This window comes from Saccostrea echinata, unplaced genomic scaffold (assembly GCF_033153115.1).
Source record: "Saccostrea echinata isolate AGI-Se365-2 ecotype Australia unplaced genomic scaffold, CSIRO_AGI_Sech_v1 ptg000025l, whole genome shotgun sequence".
Lineage (NCBI taxonomy): Eukaryota > Metazoa > Mollusca > Bivalvia > Ostreida > Ostreidae > Saccostrea > Saccostrea echinata.
In genome coordinates this window covers 162,587-184,154 of record NW_026889774.1, presented here as the reverse complement: position 1 = coordinate 184,154, position 21,568 = coordinate 162,587, and the positions used below count along the sequence as shown (strand labels likewise).

The window sequence follows — 21,568 nt, the reverse complement described above, 5'->3', positions numbered from 1 at the left end:
ATTGAAATTGCCATAATTCTGTCAAAAATTAATGAAGCGGGACGAAATGCAAACTTGATCTATAACTAATCAAGGTAAAGCCACATACCAAAAATCAGCTCAATATCTACAAGCGTTTAGAAGAAAATTGCGGAAAACCCGTAAAAATTGAAAAGGCCGTAATTCCGTCAAAAATCAATGAAGCGGAACGAAATGCAAACTTGATCTGTAACTCATCAAGATACACTCACATACCAAAAATCAGCTCAATATCTACAAGCGTTTAGGAAAAAAGTGCGGAAAACCAAGTGGGACAGACTGACAGACAGACAGAGGGACAGACAGACAGACAGACGGACGGACAGACTCAGAGGAAACCTATAGTCCCCTCCGGTTTCACCGGTAGGGGACTAAAAAAAGCATTTAAATGATCTGTTCAAATCACGCGATATCTAACGAGGTTATATGACGAGTGGCTTCAAAAATTACTACTCAAGCGAACCAAAAATGGATTTTTGTAGAAAAGCGGTAGATTTACGAATAAAAGCGTTAGGCGGAAGATGGAGTTAAAAAAAAAAGCGGTAGGCTTCCGCCCATCGTCTCAAGCCACGGTCCAGAGTCCGCATATAGCTCTCTCCTACCAGAATGGGAGAGGATCGTACATTTTGGCAGTGGCTTGCAACGATGACTTCCGCCTTAAGCGATAGAGTAAACATGTATGACAAAAACAATTTTCTGTAGTCTTAGATATTCAAAACATCATTCACTCCTACAATAGAAATTGTCATGTATATAGTATACACAATCGAGACTTCTCGGGTCTTCCCGACAAGTGGAAAAATAACCTCGAATGTGTTACGTAAGCGTCCACGACCCCCCCCCCTTTATAAGCTTTGAGATAAATGTAGAGAGACCTCTTATCTATAGAGTTTGGAGCTCAACTGTACTGAATGTAAAATATACTACAGGAGTGACTTTTAATTCTGTCTTTCCAATACTTTAATAAACAGGAAGCGACTCCATCTTGTATAAATTTTTAACATCCGGTGATGTTAATACATTTGAGGTTGTTTTTCCGACCTCTGACGGAAAGGCCCGAGATGATGCGATTGTACATTGTATACATAATGAAACTTCTACTTATGATTTAACGATAAAGTATCTGGTTTACAACACAATTTCAGCCATCTCTCAGACTAAATATAACCTTTAATAAGATGTTTGAAGGCATGTTTCTTGCGGTTTTATCTTGGTATTTTCACTGCCTATCCAATTAATATCAGAAAATGACGACAGCCGCTTTAAGCTTTGTCTTGTTTTATGAAGAAAACAAGATGTGTTTGTGAAACACTATGCACCCGGCAGCAACAAAGTTCGAAAAAGCTATTTTTTTTAGCATATAGGTCACAGTCAAGGTCACAAGGTCATTGACCTTAGTGTCATTTGAAAGAGCTTAATTAGTGGAGTATGCATACCAAATATGAAGTCTCTATCTCTCATGGTTCAAAAGTTATGGCGAAGGTTAAAGTTGACAACAGACAAACAGACAGACAGGACAAAAACAATATGCGCCCCCGATCTATCGATCCTGGCGCATAATAATCATTTCAATCCGAAAACTTCATTTAAAGTTTATGGCATTTTAACCCTAGGCCATTAAGTGAAAAAAGTCAAAACTAAACTATTCTTCACCTGAATTTTCATCTGAAATATTTTGGTATATATGCAATAAGTCTATCTAGGGCAATTCAGTTTCACAAAAACCTCATTGCTTACGAACTTTAGGGAAAACCCTCGTACATATATAAAACTACTGTAAAAATTCAGTGTAACAAAGGAGTTGAGTAATAGGACCTTCGTTTGTAAATTTTTGTAAAACAATTTTGTAATTAAAATAATTTGTAAATAAATTTACGCATGTATAATGATGTGCAATACGCTCTAGAAACTTCAATCAAAACAGAAAACATTAATCTTAGTCCAGAGAGTATTGAACCTCGTGTTAAATAATTAATGAGAATTTTCTACATAGATTGATTAAATGATATTTGTTGTATGCTTCACCTAAGATTTAGTGTCGTAAAAAAAGAACAAATTTCAGGTAGAAAGTAATCTCCAGATCTAACCAATATCAAAATATTGTATATGTGTTAATATTGACTTTCTATCAATATTACCTCTCGTTCTTCACAACCAGGAAAATCAACCACAATCCTGCAATATATTTTAATGACACAGAATAAGTATGATCACATATATTATTCAATATAGTACTTGAATTTCATATGCATATTTCATATTCCAATGCAGCGATAAATCTGGTCAAGGTGACATCGAAGGTCACTTGATCTATTCACTTTTGTATTATGATGCAGTAAAATCCATAGACATAAAGATCCATAAGATTAAAAAGGGAAACTGGATTATTTGCTCTTCCGATGTGTGTTATTTAGTTTCGACAAGAACATATAACATATGTACCCCTGTTAGATTAGAAGCATTCAGACAAATAAAATATACATGTATGTAAATTCTGTTCTCAGCAGTAACGTTTTTCAAAGTGCCCCCACCCTCCCCGACCTTCCCCAGAATGATGACAAGCTAAAGGTAAAAAAAAAAAATCTAAATGAAAATTAACATATAAAAACTACAGCGAAAGTCTATTCTCAGAAAAAGTGGTGGAGTCCCCCCCCCCCCCCCCCCCCGCTGTACTACGGGCCTACAAATTTACACTTATTTATTTCTGCTACTGATCGACTAAGTACTTTGGCAAAAAGTTCGCCTTTGAAAAATATCTTTTAAATGAGCAAATGGAAGGCGTTTTGTTCGTTAAGTTATTTCATTAAAGACCATGCACAGACGACTCTTTACATAAGAACATATAATTGTTTTAAATCAAGATTTTATTTTATTGCAAGACTTATAATTTTGTATTCATTGTCCCTTGTTCTTAAAAAAATCAATTCGAATACATACTACCAAAATGAGTTTCAGTCATTGTTTCTACTAGACCAACAATAATGTTTTGTGCTTTGTGTCGGACCTAAAAATTAATTTTCTATCTCCCTATGTTTCCTTCAAAAGTATAATTGTGCGATGGATGTAACATTTTTTTCTGTTATTTGGTTTTACTGAGAATATTTGACGCTGTTTTTTTTTTTTAAGGCGAGCTGATTTACAAATAACTGCAGTCTGTAATAGCCAACAGAAAAAAGAGGGTATTGCTTAGCATTTTGTGAATTGATTGACATATGCGAGGCTCTCTCTTGCCATAGTACACATTAACGTGTGAGAGATACAGAGTGTAGATTAGTTTCTTATTCACCACTCCGTTGTGTGCAGACATCAAACAAGGGTAGTCAAAGCAGTAATGAGGAACTTTAAATGTGCGCTATCTGACCCTTCCCTTGTAATAATTATTGATTCAGTTTAATGGATGGTTTCGAGAGCTGGTATAGACATATATATGATATAATACTGCTTCATGGGACATATTCATATCGAGGTTTTTTTATGTTTGAATTTGAAAAGAACCCCTGTAAAGAAATTTTGTACTAAAAAAATATTATTATTCCTAGCGGCGGTATCTTCCATGCAGTTTTCTGTTTATTCGATATGTAATGTGCATTGTTGACGAACAGGAGTGTTAAATCCAAGGCGACAGTAAAGACCTGCATCTTGACAAAAGGTATGTGAATAATCGGCAGTTATTCATTCAATATTCAGATAATGCCTTTATGGTTTTTCTTTTGCTTGAGAAACTTGGTAGCGAAATTTCCTACCTTGATTTATTTCAAAATCTTTCTCTTTATGAAAATAACATTCTTCTTCTATATACATGTATATCAATACAGTTTCTGCGGAGATTGTTTAACTAATTTATTTATTTATATTTTCTTTATATATTTAAATCACATATTGTGTAAATTTGTGGCAAAAAAAAATGTTCTCATTGGTTGGTTTCAAATGTAGAGTGTTTCAGAACACACACGAACAGTTTGGTATAAAAAGTAGAAATGCAGAAAGAACCTGTAACAAGAGTTTTCTGAAAAGTGACAATCAAGTTGCAAGACATTCAGGGCGTTGAGTTTTTTAGCATGTGTTGTTTTCCATGTCAAATTTACTAACATGATTGCAAGCTTGCGACAATGAACTGGACGTATGAAAAACTCTCTAAGATTCTATCAAAGAGAACCTTTTCTGAAATACCGAAAAAGTGACTTTTATCTACTTTGGAAATTAAAAATATGCAAGGTACTTTGTATCTTTTGAAATTAGAAAAAAATTCTAAAATACCAAAACTACCATGTGACTTTTTTCTACTTTGAAAAATTAAAATATGCAATATATCTTTTCAAGATCACATTTAAATAGCTCTGCTCTTGTAACATGCAATATACACATGTTAAATATTAAGTTCCTAGGCGTACCTCTTAGATCTAAAAGATTATTATTATTTTTTAATAGATAGAGAGTCTTCGCAGGCGACACAAAAACTGCACAGTCATTTAAAGTTTTCATGTGAAGGTTTTTAAATCAAGATTTCATTTAATGGCAAGATGGAGTTGTCGATTTTTTTAATTGTACTTTAAAACACTATATAATAGATCTTAACATTACATGATAGATCTTAAAATTTTGAAAGAGAACTGAACAGTTTCTTTCAATTGCAATTTTCAGCAACCATTTTCATATTTATTTCCTTGGCTAGACGATTTTTATTTAATTTTGCCAGTACTGTTCACTGAAAATTATTCTTTTGCCAGTTGAAATTTTAACAACAGCCGCCATGTTTAAATATCTTGAGGGTTGTTTTATTTGAAATCAGTTTTTAAGATATGTACATTATGTAATGCTATTTGCAGTTGAATAATTTATGTGTATGTAAAATTAATTTGAAAATTGAGGATACATGCACCAGAAATTTATTTGTAAATTTTGTGTTCATTCATAACTTTCTTAGCAGAATGAGAAAAAAATACTTTCATATTTCTAGATCAAAGTTTCTTGACTATATAGAAAAGTATTGATTGTTTGCAGTGTGCGGTACTGTTTCTGGCTTTGAATATCAAATACTTACAGCGTTATAACCATCTTTAAACATACTTCAATGTCGTGTCTTTCAATCTTCCGCGTTCTTTGCAAAATGAGTCGAAGTACATGATTCCAATTTCTGTAAGATTCGAATCTACACTTGTAATGGTTCTTTTGTTGTTGTCCTGGTTGGTGATCTAGCAGGAAGTGATGTAAGTTACATTACATTCCTAAGCTTTCCGTGACTGCAAGGGCGTTATTGGTTCAAAGATCTTACGATATTGTATGAAAACTATGTACACGAAGTAAATCATTTTAAAATATATACCGCCCAAAGACCGATGTTATGGTATCAAACACCTATGTTAAGGTATTCAGTGTATAAAGACCATATTTTGCATCTAATAAATGAATGGTCCGATATTTTTCATCATGTAAGCGTTTTGAAGGTGTTATCAAATAAAAAATACTCCACCAAAGGAATTTACAAAATTTTGATTATTGTCCAGTTATTTACACCTTGAATTTTACATTGAAGTCTATGGGCATCGTATGTGTTATTAAGATAGTTGAAAAAGTAATTTGAACTTCATCTCAAATGTCTTGGTGAAAGTATGCATAAACTCTCTCTTTATTAAAATATGAAATAAACTTAAACATTTACCACAGATACTTTGACAAAATTTAAATTTTCTTCTTTTTATCAAGGACAGATAACTCTTCAAAAACGTTTAAGGTGCAAAATGGTTGGCTTATATGTTATCAGTAATGTAAATTTGGTTCATTTCATTTCAGCGTTAACTAGCAATACATATTTAACTAGTTTAAAATGATTCAAAATTAATATCCCTTCATTATACATTGAATACCTTAAGAGAAGGTAACTGTATCATTCTGGTTGGATATACAAGTAGTTAGATCTATGCAATGTGTAACATACATGTACAAGAAATTAACAATACATTATGAAATAAACTGAATTTTTTGTTCCTTAAGACATGGAGGGTGTGTTGACGATTGTCGGATTGGGGAGCCTCATGAATGTCTTAATTCGACCCGTACAGAGCGATATTACTGTGTTCAGCAATGCACGGTAGTCCTTTATATCTCTTAATTTTTAATTTTTCATGCATCGTTTATATTTTCTATTCTTCATTGCCATGGTATGTAGTTATTTTTCTAAGTTCTGTTTCCAGGTACTTTGCCATCTATTTTCTTTGCATGGTCACTCTGGGTTATGCCGAAAGTGCAAGGTATTATGTTATATCTGATCTTGTACATTATTTATATTACATCTGATCTTGTACATTATGTGAAGATTTTTTTTTATTTTCATGAGTTATGCATTTGTTATTTTCATATTTTCAAACATGCCTATCACGAGACAAAACAAGCCAACAATTTAAAAATATTGCAGAATCTGATAAATCAAACGAATGAGTATGATATTGTATTTATATAAATTGCTTTTTTTCTTAAGATTTGTACTTCTATATTTATTAAAATAAGGTTTTCCTTTTTTTAATTTATCGTCACATAAGATTTCGAGAACAACGAAATTTAAAGTTTTTTTTTCATATTTGCAGCCGTTTTTTTTTTTTTTTTATTCCTTTCAAGCTATTTTATTTATTTTTTGTTTCATTTATGATCATCGTCGAAAATAGAAAATAATGGGGTTTTCCATAATCTTTTCACACAGCGGAAAGTAAGTAATTTTAAATCATACACATATGCTTTTTATTTAATTGTTTTAAACTATTTCCTCTTTAGGCGTATTTTCACGTAAAGATATACGACCCCATGGCTCGATATATTTTTGCATGCTTTGCTATTCACGATCTCTTTCTTTCTTAGGTCCGCAGATTAGACACTTTCGTGTTTTACAGTTGTACTTTTACTGTACAAAATTTATAAGTAATATTATTTAAAAGAGTTTGTTGATTTAAACAACCCGGCCTGAGGAACTTTCTGTATTCGCTCTGATGAAATAAAAAAAAATCAAAAACACCCTATAGGTTATTTAATCGTAAAAACATCGTATATTTTGTCAATAACTTGCCATAAAACGTTTTTGGGTGTAAACATTGCTATTGAATGCCCTTAGCTATTGGGATTCTAGTTATGAATACTTCCTTCGACGCAATAAACCTCTCAATGTTCATGAATTTACATGCTTTCTTATAAAACGGGCAAGCATCAAAGGAAGAAATATCAATGAGTCCGTTTTCCAACAAAACCTAATAACTATTCTAATTAAGATTTTTTAACTAAAAGAAATAGTATTTTTGAAACCGGCGCTTTCTCTCTCACATTTATTCCCTAAAGTTCTTTGCAGTATAATAAGGGCAAACATATTAACCCGACAATTCCTATGCATTAAATTCTCGGTTTCTTAGTCTTATTGCTAATTAATAGATATTATTATGGCACGTATGTGACCTCAGATCCTCTTAAATATGCTCATGGGGGAAAGGAATGCATTGGCAAAATAACTTATCATAATAGTTAACGAGAAATGAGCAAACATTAGGCACCATTGTTCCATATGTTACGACTTCAACAAATGTATTTATTGAAAGTAACGAATGCTTCATTGCTTTTGCAATTTTACACGCTTATTCAGACAGTGTAAGTTTTATACCCCCTCCCCCTTCTTCACTATGCTTTTAAATAACTTTTGATATCAATGTGCTTTTAGATTAAATAGCTGATTATGTGGTTTAAGAAAAACGTTGACGCAAATACAGTTAACGAGAGAATATTGCGCAATTTCCAGCTCATCTGATCCAAGATGACTTTTTCTTTTCTCAGATTCGTTCGTTGTTTGATTGCATATAAACTATTATTTCATTTTTTTAACTAAACAATACATATGTGTACTTTGGAATATTTTCATAGACTACATCTGAGATAGTAAAAAATCTTGAAAAAAGAGTATAGAGGTATTGAACTTGAAATAATATCTAAGAGAAGACACTTTTTGAAAGGACTCAAATTATGGATGGTAATTGAAATCCACAAGCAATTAAGAACATCGTTAACCAAAGTTCTCAAGATGGCAATGCTAGCTAAAATATTTGTCTTCAATATTTTCCGTAAATATCGTCGTCTATAGTCATGATCAGATATGCATTTCGAATTAGCTACGAGAGAGGTTAATGTTTTAAATAGTCAGTCCATGGAAATGTTAAAATAACTCAAATGAAATTTTTTGAACTCTGTCCAGTCTAAAATCTCTTTTAACAAAAGATCAGAATAAATTTTGATGAGAATACAAGAGATTCCGCTACTTTTAATGAAAACTATTTGTGAGGAATAGAATGATTATAAGCATGGAACCTGTTGGTGATGTGGATAGAGTAGAAGTGAACGTTCTGGTTAAAGGATGATTATCTGTAAGTTCATTTTCCGGCCTACAATAAAAACTCTTAAAAATAAGATTTTATGTAATTTTAATCATTCTATTTTATGATTCTGATGTTTGTTTTCAACATCAATCACCTAAGTCACGTGATTTAGAGGTGACAAATGGTGGTCATATAAAGAAAAATTGAGGGTAGGTCTATCAATATCAGGTTTCTATGCATGTTTCTAAATGTAAATGATCAAAAATTGTTTACTTATTACGACACATATCAAACTAAAGTAATGAATAAAAAATTGTTTCATTTAAGGATTAAGACATTTTTTTATGACGTGGATTTTGATGCCTTTACATTTTGCATATTTTCAATGTAAATCTTTACAAAATGCACATCGTATTATGTTGAAAAAATGCTTAATTTTCATTTAACTAAAAATTATTATTTCATATAAGTTTTATTTGTAATTGTGCATTGTTCTATAGATGTGCTACCTATTTTACGCATGAAATGCTCGTATAAGAAATGTTGTCTCGAAGTATCTATTGATCTATCACACTTGTGTCAAAATTTTGAAAACATTGAAAGACTTTTGTTTGTGATTGAATAAAAAACTAGTTGTTATTAATTAAATAGGCTCTAAATTAACAAAAATAGGGAAAACATTAATGTACAGGATGAAAATATTAATGCAAGTACATTTTGATTAATCATATGAGTAGTGGGTATATAAAACTCAGAACGGTTGTATTTAAAATATATACTGGTACATAAAATGAAATAACGACGTAAGAATTGTTTTCAATTGATTTCATTTCATTTCGCATGTATGACAACAAATTTAATAAAAAATGCTATCTAAAATATAATACACAAAAGTCAAGACCCTGTCATCACCCTCACCCCTTTTAACAGAACTTAATAAAAATGGGAATCTTTTCAACAATTCCTTCCACTATCCATGTCAAAAGTTTTAGTATATCCATGGACTAATATCACACAAATGTACAAAATGGGCCTTACGGCTTTGCCGCTCGCCTTCGAACTTTGAGGCCGTAGGGTTCAATTCATGTTCTTAGTGCCGCGTCAAAAATAAGACATTTAACGAGGCTAGTGACTGTCCCTTTGCTAAGTCTTCGTTTTTTAAGGTGAATGTCATTGTGTCTTTTGGGTATAACCTTTAAAAAAGGAGGTCCCTTCAATAATGAAATCAAAATTGTGACACTTCACCTTAAGCAGATAATCTCTGCATCTGGGTGAAAAAAATTAAAATGGGGTAATGCAGATATCAATTATCAATCACATGTGACCTTAGGAACCCTTCTCTCCCTTGGCAAAGACAGAACTGCTGTTCTTGTAGCTAAAATGCTAACAAAGATGCGTGTTGCTTCCTGACATCCAAATAGATTGATCGAGTCCTTTCAACACCCAGGTAACACAAATTACTTGGATCTTATGTCACTCATACGGAAAAATATAAGGGTCCCTCTGAAAGATTGGGGCGAGAATTCTCATTATATGAAACCATCCCATAAGTAATTCCTTATCTTTAAAAGTTGCCTATAGAATATGTACCTATAGAAAAATTAGTTAATAAAAAAATAGAAAATGTATCTTCCCACAACAAAAAAAATAGCTTTTACCACTACTAAAAGTAGTACTAACAGATATGCTTTACTCCTAAAGAATAAATACAAAAATGTAGCAAAAATAAAGTAAACTATAATAATAATAATAAAAATTGTAATTAATAACTTGTATTCACACCTTTATATGTAAAAAAAGTTATTTTTTCTTTATTTCAATCAGACAGTTCATGAGAATTGTCTTCACGTGTAATTTTACAACATCCAGTCTTTCCAGTCCTTTGATTTTAGATTTTTTGGTAAAAATTGACATTTTTCGAGTAAAAATGCAGGGCTTATATTATTTTTGTTTATTCAACAGAAACATGTGCTCTAACTGAAGTTTATAATATGAAATAATCTACATAAGCCTTCATTTTCATTCATTAGATTTTCCTGCAAATATCGTAAAAATGAAGCGAACAATTTTTCATTACATGTCCTAACCACCTTTAACCAAGGTTCATAATCTGGTAGTCAATTTTTATGTTTATAAGAAGTTTACATGCACATATTTGTGTTGATTAAAGGTGGTTATAACATGTATAGGAGTTGCCTAACACACCCACCCTATTGAGTTTTCCCATTACCCTAATGCTAATACGGACCGATAGTACATTACTTTGTGACCTTATATCAAAACAAATACTATAACATCATTAACCAATTTTCATTTTAATATCATTAAACTGGATTATTAGCCTACTGATTCATGCAGTTTTTCAAGAGAAAAGTACTGCTTGAAAATTTGAAGTCATTGTAGGCCGCAAAACGACCTTATAGAAAATGGTCCTTTGTATATAATCTATGTACTTGTAATTATGCTTTATTGCTTTTATAATCTCTGTATATTTTTTTGTTTTTAACATTTTTCGTGTGAGTGTAAATTTGATTTTAACATTATAATTCTAGTTCATGTTATAGATTCAGCAAAAATAAATATCGCTTGAATCATATCAAAAGTAAAATTAATGTAAATTTTAATGTTATTTTTTTTTGTAGGGAAAAGATATTACAAGAAATCTTTACAGATTATGATGGGAAAATTCCACCAAATTACGACAATGGTAATATACTTTGCAGTATAGAAAAGGAATTTATTGGCAAATTGATGCGATTTGCTCGATGTTAGATTAATATCCGACTTTTTTACACATGTATCGGGTTTCTTTGGCTTTGCTCGGCTCAAATCTCACAACAAATATGCAAGGGAATATACCATAACTGCCCTGTATGCGTCCCTAACATCATTGTGATTAAGTATATGGAGTTGTATTTGACCTTCCAATGTCAAACATACTACAGGGGGTACATGAACTCACATATTCATTTGAGGGTTTAAAGTCGAAGATAGTTTAGGATATCTTCTTACCAATGTTGTGGACATATATGAAGTGAAGCACTTGACATTTAGCATCAAATTCGCAACAGTGGTCGAGACATCCTCAGAAAGGTCAGTTCAATTAGGATCAAAGATTTACGTCACATTGAGTCCTTGAAGTGTTATGAACACGATGTGTAGAGTACATTTAACAATTTAGTCTAAAACGTGCTAAGGAGGTGTAAGGTGACCAGATGAACACATTTATGTATTTGCCGGTGCAAAAGGTCACTAACAAATATGTATGGACTGAATACTCAGTATATTTAGACATAATCTTCAGTTTGTGAGAGTGGAATGTGTCCTTATTTTCAACCTTGTCCTGTCCTGGAAGGGTTATCCCCCTTTGCTTTTAATCAATAAAAATCAATTATAAAAACTCTATCTGGTAAAAAAAAAAAGAAGTTTTCAATCATTTTGTTATTCCTGATGATTAAATACATCTTTCCACCACAGCATTTATTGATATTCTTAGTATTTGATTTCCCCCAAAAAATTTGCTTGTCTCCATAGAACTCAATGCAATCTTCATTAATTAATAACTGGTTAATTACTGTTTAGGTAATTACACTTTTGAAAACTTCTCCTGGTAAATCCTTTTCTACTCTAAAATGCTTTGAATTAATATCAGAGTATTAAATACATGATGAATAGTTAAGGTTAGAAAATTGCATGTGTCCTAATGTGAGTCGGATACCTTAAAAATACTTATATGTGTACGATGACTTTGAAAACATTCTTAAGGGGAAAACTCAACCTGTTTATGTCATACCTGCATGGAAATCAAAGAAAAGTCGGATATTGCTTCCATCGACAAACATTCCAGGCCCCAAGACCATAAACTGAGAACACACTTAAGTCAAAATTTCAAATCGATATAACTTTCAAAATAATTTTGGTTATAAAATAAAATTTCATATGTTTGAATTGGAGTGTTATGCACAAATGCAAATTTTTAAGCTAATACGTTAAATGAAACTTAAGATATTCAAAATCAAATTTTTGACTTAAGTCAGTTTATGGTCTTGGGGCCAGGATAGTGGTTGGAATCTATAAGTTAAATGTTGTTAACACCAATATTTTCTTCGTTATCTGACGACTGTTTCCTTGATTTGGACGCATTTTTTTTGGTGGTGTCCAGACTTTAGTTCTTGTTGTTTAAAACTCAAATGCTGAAATTATCCCAGCAAACGACACTAGTACATAATTATAATGCCTTGGTTATTGTATGTATAACAATATGAAATGAACAATTCGTATTTAATAAATGTTCTTTTTATTAAATTTTCATGTAATGTATCTCTTTTTCTTACTGACTGAATTCATTTAAAATCTTAATACTCCCTTTTTTAATTTATTTTCAGACACTCCCGTCAATTCTTCTGTGCAGTTTTACATCATTAGTGTTGACACGATCAATGAAGCTACAATGGTATGTAGTACTTCTGTAAAATAAATTATTTTCGTTGGGTCAAATATTCATGGTCTAAGAGAAAAAATACTGATCCTTGGGGATTTGATATCCTGATATAAGAAAATCATACTGTAGTCTGAAATTTTGACATTTCATGGAGAACATTAACTTGTGGGTCTCTTCATATCACTGAAACAATGAAAAAATAAACCAACGAAAATGATTGATTTTACAGCATTAAATAAAACGTTCAAAATTATAAGCTCTTGTGTCCTGAATAAATATTTTATCAGAGAAATATATATAACATTAAATTATGATAATTTGAAAGACTGAAATTGTCTGTAGAGATAACATAAATGCTTTGGGAGAAAAAAAATTGAAAAGGGTGAATTTTAAAAGGTGGCGGCATAGCTTACTCCCTACATCAAACACTGTGATCTGTGTATAATATTTTTAGGATTTTTCAATGAGCTTCTTTTTGAGACAAAGATGGATTGATAACCGTATGAATTACACCCCTGCTTTTAACATGACACGTCTTGAGCTAGACAACAGGCGAATGGCGGATGTCTGGGTTCCTGACCTCTACTTCGTAAATGAGAAGAAAGCAGACGTCCACGATGTCACCGTTCCTAATAAATTGATGCACGTCTATCCGAATGGCCTCATTGTATACAGTATGAGGTAAAGAGTAATCATAATCAAAACTGACATTTGTGTTGTGGATAAACATGCGTTTGTAACGACAACCGAAAGTTCAGCTTATGTCGATAATGATCAAGAATGACGATAATTACTATTTTCATTATGGTTTGATGTTATGTACTAGTATTTACAGCTATTAAGTATAGCTGCTTTTTTTTTTAAAAATGGATCTTCAAACATTGGTAGAGCGTCAGAATGTACATGTTTTTTTAATATCTAAGTGGTAAAAACCAATTTCATCACTGAAATGGATCTCGGGGCTGTACTGAAATTTATATGACAATTCTTATCTTAATCTTTTTGAAGTTTTTTTTAAACTTTCCATCCTTCTTAACCTGCTCTCTTGTTGGCCAACTAAATGGCAAATTTGGTTCGTTTTAAGGGGTCATTTGTGATGTTCGTTTTAAGGAGTCATTTGTGATGTTTTGATACCGGTATTAGTTTTTAAACTTTTTTTAAGCTGGAAGGAGACCTCTTAATTCACAAATTAAACTTTTTCGAGAAAGCAGTGGCATTTAGTTGTGTTAAACATGATCTAGGAGCTTTCACAAAATCTTTTAGCCATTGCATTACAGGACTTTTCAGAGTTAAATAGTGATGAAACTAAGAGTAAAACACGCTATTGTTTTCCTTGAAAATACACTTTTTTCACATGTCTCTTGGGACTCTGTAATCTCTCTATAATAAGTGCTCGGATCTTTTTTTCAGAAATTGCACTTTATCTTCGAGATAAAAATGAAATAGTACTTGGTTAATGGCCGCTATAGACTTGTGGACCATTTCAATCATAATTAGGCTTGTATGTAGCTTAATTTATCATTTCAGAGTTACAGCAGTGTTTTCTTGTACTATGGATCTGCAGAAATATCCCCTAGACGATCAAAAATGCGCCATTGTTATGGAAAGCTGTAAGAACGATTTCCGATCAATTTCCTCCTAGAGTTTGCATAGCATTTTCTTACATGGAAAAGTACATTCATTATTCATTAATTCTTTTGATAAAGGATCCTAAGAGAATTTCAGATTTAAAAAAAAAACACATGTAAAACTTAAATATTTACATGAGCAACTTTTGCCGAATTTTCAAATCAAACAAAACTAATAAACCAAACACATTCTATGCTATTGGCAGCGGTTGAAACAACGACAAACACTTTTTAAAAGAATGTTTTTTTTTCAGAAACAGATGTACTCAGATTTGTTATATTGTTTCTCTTTTAGATGGATACAGTACAGAGACGCTATTTATGCGATGGCACGAAACTCCTGTAGAAACATCAGACAATCTTCAACTTCCTCAATTCGAAATGCAGAACATTAAGGAGTCCAGATGTGACGTTACTTACGCTGGTGGTGGGTATTCTCTCTCTCTCTCTCTCTCTCTCTATAATGTATATTGAATTCCTTATTTAATATCGAAATCCGCTATGTTTGTTTAAGAGATATATTATGCTTCCTTGGTTGTGCTTTGGGTTATCTATGCAGAATTATTCATTAACAAATGTATGTTAATACATAATGTTGATATTAATTCTGAAACATTCTTGTGTTCATGACATTTGTAACTTACACGATGATTAATGAGCTTAATGGTAAAATCAATATTTTAAAGCTAGTTCATTCGAGTCTGCACTACGTCTTTATTAAAAAATGGCTTTAATCTTTCTGATCTACAAGGACAAGTCAATATATTCAGTAATGGATGTAAAAAAATTTATTTTATACTTCACTCGGAAGTGATTTTTTTTTTTTTTTGGTTGAACTATTTTAATTAAGAGTTTAGATATATAGATACTTTGTAATATGTAAAAATAAATTTAAATGGTAAAATGGAATTAATTTTTTTGAAAACACCGAACTGCTTTTAGAGAAGCCATCAGGTGACCATTCAACTTATTATCACAGGGGTAACATGGGAAATTCACAAGCATCGGGTTTCATCTGATACATATACTTAAAAATTCAAGGAACTTTTGGAAAATTTGAAATCACAAGATTTTACCAAAATCAACAGCTTAAAAACTTATGACTTTTCTACTTTATACACAACCATTCCCCACGATAAATTAAAGTCCAGGCTTTTTGATATAATTGACAGCTGCTTTTTCAATAAAAATGGAACTCGTAAATATACTTACCTTGTCATTGGTCATTTGCAAAATTATTTTGTTAAAAAACATTCTGATTGTACACACAAGTACTCTGAAGTTGACATTAAAAAGATGCTTGAGTTTCTGATTGACAATATCTATGTGGTTTTTGGAGACCAGGTCTTCCAACAATCTATTGGAATTCCCATGGGTACCAATTGCGCCCCGTTATTAGCAGACCTTTTTTTTTGTATTCATATGAAGCAGAATTTATCCAAAACCTTGTACGTGAAAAAAAAGAAAACACTTGCTGTGGCTTTCAACTCGACATTTAGATATATCGACGATGCATTGTCCATTAACAATGGCTATTTTCATTCTTATGTCGATACGATATATCCTGGTGAGCTTGAGATAAAAGATACCACAGAGTCTGACACATCTGTTTCATATTTGGATATTTTACTTGAAAAAGACGTTAATGGTAATCTAACAACCAAGCTTTATGATAAACGTGATGACTTTAACTTTTCAATCGTCAACTTCCCTTACTTATGCAGCAATATACCTTCATCACCTGCATACGGGGTATATATCTCTCAGTTGATTCGATACGCAAGAGCATGCTCTACGTATGAACAATTTCTAAAACGAGGTAAATTATTGACAAACAAGTTGATGAAACAAGAATATCAGCTGTCTCGTTTAAAGTCATCATTTCGTAAGTTCTATGGTCGATACAATGACCTTGTCAGCAAATCAGGGATGGGGTAATTGAAAAAAGTAATTGTAATTGACTGTAATTAATTACATTTTTTGAAGTAATTGGAAGTAATTTGTAATTGAACATTTTTTCAATTACTTGTAATTGTAATCTAATTAATTACACTGAAAAAATACCATGTAATTTCAATTACTTTTTCAATTACTTTCAATTACTTTATATAATACACATTCATGATATATTCATGATATATCATCACTACCTCCCCATTTTACTGGTTTTTATTTTATGGATAAACATATCCTCAATCCTTCAATTATACAAAATCTTAGGTTAATGCTTACAAAAAAATAATTAAATGATTAGCTTGATAATAATAAACTAGTTTCTTTCTAATCATTATGTAAATTTTGAATTTTTTTATCTATGTTTATAAATATGAATTTTGAACCACCCTTCTTAGGTCTATTCAGCTATGAAACACACATTTATTATATATCAATCTTTGTTGTTTGATCAATAATAAAGAAAAAGAAGGTGTGTGTCATTAATTAAGTTCTCTCTTGTTGGAAAGAGATAATTGCCCTCCAGATCACAGCTTTAAATTGCAATCAAAACAAATGAACTCCTCTAAAGAGATATTCATTCCATGATTTAGAAGACCAAGCCAATGGAGATAATTATTTCAATTTAAAATGCTCCACTAGCTTTAGAAAAAAAACTTTCAATTTGAAAATTATTTTAATATTAAAACAGATTTTTATGAATGAATTTTCTATCTGTACAATTCTGATTTATGAAGTAAAATTGTTCAACAAAAATAGCAATTTAGGATGTTCAGGTTACCTTCAAAGGAAATATTTAATTTGAGGGGTTACAGTTGCGACTCATTTCACTCTATTAAAATACTCACTTTCAATCAAATATCATAAGCCATGCAATTTGTGTACATGTAGGTTTTGTGTGGTGGAAACTGCATCAAACTGATCTCAGATAGTTCTTTAAGAGATTCTTATTGTTTTGTAAATAAATGTTATAAATTAAAACAGAATGATACACAATGCCTATAGCATATTATTTCTTAATTGTACTGTTTGTGCAGGACTGAGCTTATATACAAATAAATGATGTTCTGTATATTCATTGACAAAGATTATAAAAATTTTCAAAAAAATTAAAAATGTAATTTGTAATTTAATTAATTACTTTTGCAAAGTAATTGTAATTTAATTAATTACATGTCTTAGAAAGCCTGTAATTTAATTGTAATTTAATTGAAGAAAAAGTCAAAGTAATTGTAATTTAATTAATTACTTTTTGAAGTAATTGACCCCATCCCTGCAGCAAATACAATTTATCATTGAGTCAAATGCTGACTGACGTTTTTCATACTAATTGTTAGGCCATTATTTACACACTGAATTGTCGACGGATTTTCCGTTATTTCCCGATCATGACAAGGAGCACACGGCGGGTGTGACCGGTCGGCAGGGGATGCTCACTCCTCCATGGCACCTGATCCCACCTCTGATGTTTAGAGGTCCATGTTTGCTCTGCTCCTATTTTGTATTGTTTAATGGACTTTTGAGCTTGAATACTGTTCGTTATCTCCATATATTTCATTAAAGGGTTTTCAAATTATTTTCGACAGAAACAAGATAACGTCTTAAACTTTACTTGACATATTATCCAGAAATAATTTGAAGTAGTTCACAAGTGTGTGACTTTGACCTTTGACTCCTTAACCTCGAAAAATATGGGTCATGTTTTAGTTATAGACAGTATTAAAATGAGTCTGGAAACCAGTTCATACCATATATGAACTTGTAATTTTGACCAATCACGTTTGGGCTCCAAATCAAAAAGGATCCTTATGATTAGTTAAAGAGAGATACCACAATATTTGAATTTCCGACAATGAACTTTTGACGACAATAAAAATAGGAGTCATTTTTAAGTCAGTAAAATTAGAAGGTGATGATCTGAAATTTTATTGCTAAAGCTTAGTAACATTTAGAGATGTCATCCGGAGAGTGAAGAGTATTCATATTACATACGAATTTGTGACCTTGACCTTTCACTTTTTGGCCTCAAAATCAATAGTGAAGATTAATCAAGAGAGAGTTATCACCCATGAACCGCTGGACCAAACAAAATGAAATTTGTATAAAAGTTTCATTACAAAATATACATTAAAGTTTATTCAAATAATGACCGCCAGGGGTAGGGCGGGGTAACAAGAGGGGATCAAATTTATATACAGGAATATATATAAGTAATATCTTTAAAAATCTTCTCAAGATCAGCAAAACCAGGAATAGTCATATTAATAGAGAAGCATCTTCAGGTAGTGTAGGTTCAAGTTTGTTCGAACCCTGACCCCGGGGTAGTCTGGGGCGACAAGAGGGGATCAAAATTATAGGAAGATGTAGAAAAATCTTCTTTTCAAAAATGCTTTTAGCCACAATTAGCCATATTTAAATGAAAGCATCCTCAGGTAGTGTAGATTCAAATTCAAAACATGACCTCTGGTGTAGGCCGGGGCAACAATTGGCGATTAAAGTTTTACATAGGAATATTTTTTAAAATATTTTCTTAAAATCTTCTCCAGTCTACATTTTTTTTTACAGTCACCTACACCTGTTTAAAGATGGAGCTACATCTTCACCGAACTCTGGGATATTACATCATCCAGGTTTATGTGCCAAGTTGCCTCATTGTGATATTATCCTGGGTATCATTTTGGTTAAACGTGGAATCAACACCAGCCCGAATTTCCTTAGGGTTGTTGACAGTTCTAACTATGACGACACAAAGCTCAGGCGCAAAAGCCTCATTGCCTCGAGTCTCATATGTAAAGGCCATTGACATATGGATGTCAACGTGTTTGATATTTGTGTTTGCTGCTTTAATTGAATTTGCGTATGTGAATGTATTAGCAAGGGTTGAACAACGAAGAGGAAAATCTGTGATGTCAAATATGAACGAAGCTAAGGAGGATGAAGTAAGTTTAAAAATACACTACCAGTACTGTGAATCGTGTTCAAATCAGACTGGAACCTAAATAAACCAGACTCTTTAAAAAAGAAAATTAGCATTTACAAACACGTAAACATAATACAGTACACATCTTATTTTAGGAAGAAGAAAAGGAAAAGAAGAAATGTTGGTGTTTTAGAAATCTCGAGGACAGAGAAAGGGCACGATTGGTGGACAAAATATCACGTGTTGTTTTTCCCACTGTCTTCATAGTATTTAATATCATTTATTGGATAACTTACGTGTTTTGGGAACCAGAGACCGTAGATTAAACGAACCAGTGATTTTATAATAATTGCCAATATATATGTACATTTACGAACTTCTGTGTTGACCAATGTGTACTTGTAAAAATGTAATCCCAGGTTGTCTCTTATAACTACAATTTATGGTATTTCCATTATCTCTATGTATTGTTGTATACTTCAAAACTGAAATTTTCCAATGTACAAGCAAGTGATCATATTTTAAAACTGATGACTTTTTGGAGATTGATGGATTTTGATCTTTTTCCAGTTAAAAATACCCTCAGGTCACCAATGCTTTGTGATGTAACTCAGGGTGCAACTTAAGTACAGTTCTGTCTAAAAATCATGCAAAGGGTGATATATGAGGGTTCTCAGAATTTGATGATTTTCCACACACAGTTTTCTCTCGCACTATGAACCGTGTATGCAAAAGGAAAAATGTTTTGATTCACGGTTACCATGGAAACATGGGTAAAGAAATTTCCCTAGCAACCAGCCAATTTTCAGCTTTGATGGACTAAAAAATCTGTTATCTTTCAGGCTCAAATTAAATGTAAATACTAAAAGAATTTCTTTTTCATTGCTGTTATTCTCAAGATAATGATCTTAACAGTTTTCACAATCAAAAATATAGAAATAAGATTTAAAGATATATCTGTGATAGATGTGGGAATATATGCATGTTTTTCCTTTTTTGCTGACTCAGCATTTTCTTTGATTTTGGAATTATTCAATGTCTAATTACTCCGGTGATGGACCTCATACAGACATCCTGTGTATATAAAATGAAAGCAGAGGATTTTGCCTTTTAGAATTGGAATTCAGAAGCGTATAATTTTTAAACATTCCTATCCGTTGCCTAGCAACAAAAATGGATGTTTTGATGAATAAAAAGAGAAAAAATGTAAAATGCTAAAGTCAAAAGTCACATAACTTGTTATCTTTGAATACTTAAAACAAATTTTACAATAAATTGAAATTTTTGAGACTTCTCTGCAAACTAGGGAATGTTTAACAATTTGTTATCTCCATGGTAACAGCAATTTCCCCTTAGCAACACATCATAGAATGATGATTTTAGCATGTTAACGTACCTGTTGTTAAGGATTCTTCAAAGCATGCTGTAAAATTGTGATTAGGCAAATTTTACAATGCAATTAGCATCTTACGAAATTCTATTTTTCACTTGATTTTCCCATGGCAACGATTCTGAGCACATAGCAACCAATGTAACCTATGTAGAGTTAAGAGTCATTCTATGTAGGAATTTCAATTGTTTTGATACTTAGAATCAAGATTACAGGGCATTGTTATGTAAAATCTATGCTGGTACAAAATATACATAAATGTATACATTTGCAATCAAGATTTAAAAATGCAAACTAAGAATGTTACCATGATAACGGGTATAAACATTTTTGTTTATATTATTTCAGCTTTATTTCTTCATTTTCATTCAGAGCTTTCTAAATTAATAAAAAAAAAGAAATATACATGTACAAGCCGGGTTTTCATGTTTGAAAAAAAATATTAATACACTTCTTTAATTATTATTTCTTGAATGAAATAAATTCATTTTTTTTATTAAAGTATTTTATAAATGAATTTTCGCATTTTGGCATAGTTAAAATTGAACCTGATGTGGGATTTCCTTGGGGAAATCCTACTTTAGAGACTTTTTCCGGGAGGAAATCCTACTCTAGAGCAAGTTTTCCAGGGGGAAAGATTTTATTAAGGATTTTTTAAAACATGCTATAGAGCGCTCGCTCTGTGATCGGAAGGTAGTGAGTTCGAATCTTGGCCGCGACTGACCTAAGTCGATAAAAAATAGGTAGCAACTGTTCCTTCACCATGTGCTCGGCACTTTGAAGCGAAAGTTGCGGGTTCTTCGGATTAGACCTTAAAAACTGAGGCCCCGTGTCACGGCTGGCTTTGGCACGATAAAGATCCCTCACTGCTCAATG

At 31.9% G+C, this 21,568-nt stretch overlaps 1 protein-coding gene across 2 annotated transcripts; it reads left to right on the top strand.

Annotated features, from left to right (window-relative positions):
• Window positions 1–3,408: 3,408 nt before the first annotated feature.
• Window positions 3,409–19,892, top strand: LOC133192457 (glycine receptor subunit alpha-2-like). 2 transcript variants are annotated; one of them, XM_061328464.1, is made up of 11 exons: window positions 3,409–3,431; window positions 3,558–3,667; window positions 6,010–6,106; window positions 6,210–6,266; window positions 11,003–11,067; window positions 12,746–12,813; window positions 13,256–13,482; window positions 14,329–14,411; window positions 14,725–14,856; window positions 18,948–19,321; window positions 19,458–19,892. In XM_061328464.1, the coding sequence occupies exons 3-11, from the start codon at window positions 6,012–6,014 to the stop codon at window positions 19,626–19,628; spliced, it is 1,272 nt and encodes a 423-aa protein (XP_061184448.1). In that variant the 5' UTR covers window positions 3,409–3,431; window positions 3,558–3,667; window positions 6,010–6,011; the 3' UTR covers window positions 19,629–19,892. The 2 variants fall into 2 exon arrangements, with proteins under 2 accessions (XP_061184448.1, XP_061184449.1); XM_061328465.1 differs by lacking the exons at window positions 3,409–3,431; window positions 3,558–3,667; window positions 6,010–6,106; window positions 6,210–6,266 and adding an exon at window positions 6,682–6,718.
• Window positions 19,893–21,568: the final 1,676 nt, after the last annotated feature.